The sequence below is a fragment of the Vespula pensylvanica genome, chromosome 1 (genome assembly GCF_014466175.1).
Source record: "Vespula pensylvanica isolate Volc-1 chromosome 1, ASM1446617v1, whole genome shotgun sequence".
In the NCBI taxonomy this organism is placed as follows: Eukaryota; Metazoa; Arthropoda; class Insecta; order Hymenoptera; family Vespidae; genus Vespula; species Vespula pensylvanica.
This window is the reverse complement of record NC_057685.1, coordinates 10830995-10834250: the sequence shown is the minus strand read 5'-3', so window position 1 is coordinate 10834250 and position 3256 is coordinate 10830995. Positions and strand designations below refer to the sequence as shown.

At 29.7% G+C, this 3256-nt stretch overlaps 2 protein-coding genes across 3 annotated transcripts; one reads left to right on the top strand and one right to left on the bottom strand.

The window, feature by feature from the left end:
* The first annotated feature begins 1083 nt into the window (after positions 1–1083).
* On the top strand, positions 1084–1947 carry LOC122628772 (superoxide dismutase [Cu-Zn]). The gene has a single exon (XM_043811399.1). It carries the CDS (start codon positions 1290–1292, stop codon positions 1755–1757), a length of 468 nt encoding a protein of 155 aa, XP_043667334.1. The 5' UTR covers positions 1084–1289; the 3' UTR covers positions 1758–1947.
* A 6-nt stretch (positions 1948–1953) lies between these two features.
* On the bottom strand, positions 1954–3221 carry LOC122628779 (40S ribosomal protein S15Aa). Of its 2 annotated transcripts, none has more exons than XM_043811412.1 (4): positions 3072–3221; positions 2435–2569; positions 2185–2350; positions 1954–2089 (listed from the first exon to the last, which is right to left on the bottom strand). In XM_043811412.1, exons 2-4 carry the CDS (start codon positions 2565–2567, stop codon positions 1996–1998), a joined length of 393 nt encoding a protein of 130 aa, XP_043667347.1. In that variant the 5' UTR covers positions 2568–2569; positions 3072–3221; the 3' UTR covers positions 1954–1995. The 2 variants fall into 2 exon arrangements, with proteins under 2 accessions (XP_043667347.1, XP_043667357.1); XM_043811422.1 differs by lacking the exon at positions 3072–3221 and adding an exon at positions 3032–3055.
* Positions 3222–3256: the final 35 nt, after the last annotated feature.

Below are 3256 nucleotides of genomic sequence, written 5' to 3'. Positions count from 1 at the left end.
CTATACTGTACCAGCAACGTACATACATACCGACGACTACGTTCTCAAGCGTTCAATCGCTTGCCGGAGTGCAATAATGTATTTCGAATGCGTTCAGCTAACATACCTATGAAGCCATCTAGCGTACCGTGCTAACAACTATAATGAAAAACGAAATTTGGTGTGCGTCGACAGTATGCGATCAATCGCTAAATGAATATATGCCTTTTAGGACCAATCAACGTTTAGAATTACTCATGACCGTTGATTATAGTGGAAATCTATAAGAACCAATAGTAATCTATCTTTGAATTATATTTGAAATAATATAATCATTGCAATATTTCATTTAGTTTATTACGTGTAAATTATCTTACTTGTATATTATCGAGTACACGCGTGAGAATAATCATTCCATTTTCACGTATAATTGAAAATATTTGAAATATATATATGTATATAATACATGCATCGTAACAATACAATTTTCAGTATTGCGTAATTTATTCTTGCGTGAGGTCGATAATTGACTTTTCACTGATCAATTATTAAACAGTCGAAAAGAATAATGAGTATATCATTCATATGTCTACATGAAAAATCACACTTTATAATTTTCATCAAAAAAGAAAATGAAACTTGTGAAAAATAAAATATATCCATAAAAAATATGAAGTATTTTATATTTCTAATTGAATATTATATAAATATCTATTGACGTTTTTGTTGTTGGAAAACAACATAAGAACCCTATCTACTCTCTAACTAAGTTTGATGCAATATATTCAATATTGATGCTCTGATTATCCTTCGAAAAGGGACCTGTTTCGTATAAAAAATATCAATGCGTAGTAATAAGATATAAAAGTAGATTTTCATTAAGGTAATTTTTAATTTGCTGATTTACTAGACGTTTTGTCCTGCTTTTTACGAGAAGCTTATCAAAATTTCTTTAAACAATGTATATATAATATGTTTTTATTGCAAAAAAATATCAAATATACACGGTAGACAACCAACTTTTTCTTTGTGCGTACGATACTGAGAAAACTGCGCGCTATATATTCTGTACGATTTTCTATCGTGCGTATAGTTACTGCGCATAGTCTGGTACACACGTAATCCGTTGAAACCGACACAGTAACACTATCATTTATCATTATCATCGCGTAACGTTACGTTGTCGGAACAGTTCGTAGTTGTTCAACGGTCGTGATTCAGCACTATAAGAAAAGAGACCTTTGCTTTAAAGAGAAATACATATAACGTGGTCATTTTTGCCTTATTAACTTAATAAAATAACTGCAAACATGCCGGTTAAAGCCGTTTGTGTATTACAAGGCGAATCCATTAAGGGAACTTTATATTTTGAACAAACTAATGAATCGCAACCGGTACAAGTAACCGGAGAAGTTTCTGGACTTAAAAAAGGACTGCATGGATTTCACGTACACGAATTTGGAGATAATACTAACGGCTGTACTAGCGCTGGTGCCCACTTCAATCCTCATGGAAAAGAGCATGGTGGTCCGAATGATGCTGTACGTCATGTTGGAGATTTGGGAAATATCGAAGCTGGAGCTAACGGTGTTGCTAAAGTCAATTTAACTGACAAGATTATACAACTTCAAGGAGAACACAACATAATTGGTAGAACCCTTGTTGTTCACGCTGATCCTGATGACCTTGGTAAAGGTGGCCATGAATTATCAAAGACAACAGGAAATGCAGGAGGTCGTCTCGCGTGTGGTGTGATCGGAATTACAAAATCCGGTTAAATATATCATTACAAATACGTATAATTATATATATATATATATGGCTTTAGGGATTTAAACAGCTAAATATATCAAATATACTCTCACAACTATATATAAAATCTTTATGCAATTACCATGAAACTCTTTATAAAAAGGAGAAACAATTATCGATAATAGAAAATTAAATAAAATATTATTCAAAAAATGATCAGCATTAGTGTTTTAAAGACATTTTATTTACTTAAATAAACAAAAATTAAAAGAAAAATCCAAGAATTTTTCCTCCCAAATGTTTCCTTCTAGCTTCTTCGTGATCCATAATGCCGCCACTGGTTGTTAATACAACGTATCTATAAAATATAAAATTTCAGTTTTATTATAAATAACAACTAAATTTTCCTTGTCATTTATAATTAAAAATAAATAGAAGCTTGTATTTATTTACCCAAACTGTCTAGATGGTAAAAGATTATTAGTCCATTTTTCTATATCGTTGATTGGTACGTCAAATCTTGGGGATATAACTCCACATTTATTTAATCTTCCAGTAAGATTTACAACAACCTTACCACTACGATGGTCGTCGACAATTTCAAATTCACCAATATATCCTATAAAATAATATTGGAATCAACATAAATACATATTTATCATATTAGAAGCAAATCGCAATAATTTTGACATATTTTACTTACCATGTTTCATCATTACACCCAAAAATTTAACAATTACTTTAGAACATGGACGTAGTAAAACTTGTCGTTTACCACGCTTTTCTGCATTATTAATTGATTTTAAAGCATCGCTGAGAACATTCATTCGTACCATGGCTGTAAATATACAAATATGAATTAATATTATTATGAAACACAATCCATTATATTAATAGTATAAAAGTAATATTTATTCTTATACATCTAATTTAAAAAAGCATAGTATGTGTGTAAAATACAATTATTTATTGATTAAAGCCTGTGTTTTTAAATGCAGTTGATTCAATAAACTATAACCTACAATCCACCAATACAGGTATATTTTGTAGATTGTTAAATACAAAAAGAAACATAGCATCTAAATATAAATTATACATAAAATATATTATATGCATATATATATATACACATTACATTATGTTGTGATATATTTTACATAAACAAAAGTAACTTAAAAATATATGTTAAGTATCCTTCTGCTGATACTAGTCACATTACACATTAATGTCAAGAGAACACTGTATGTAAAATAAAATAATTCCATATAAATTAGAAAATTATGTATTACGATAAATTTATCAATTATTTTTAGTGGATGTATTCCAAAATAAGAGATTACCTGCGATTTATAATTTGTTTACCACGGTAACATACACGCTTGCTATCGAAGGGAAAAGAGAGCGTGCAAATCTACAGGAGAACCTTACTAACGATCTACTTTCCCCCAGCTCAGTATCTAGTAATTTTATTTTACTTTTCATTTTCTGATTGATAAAACCAATAAATTTATAAACAGTTACATTT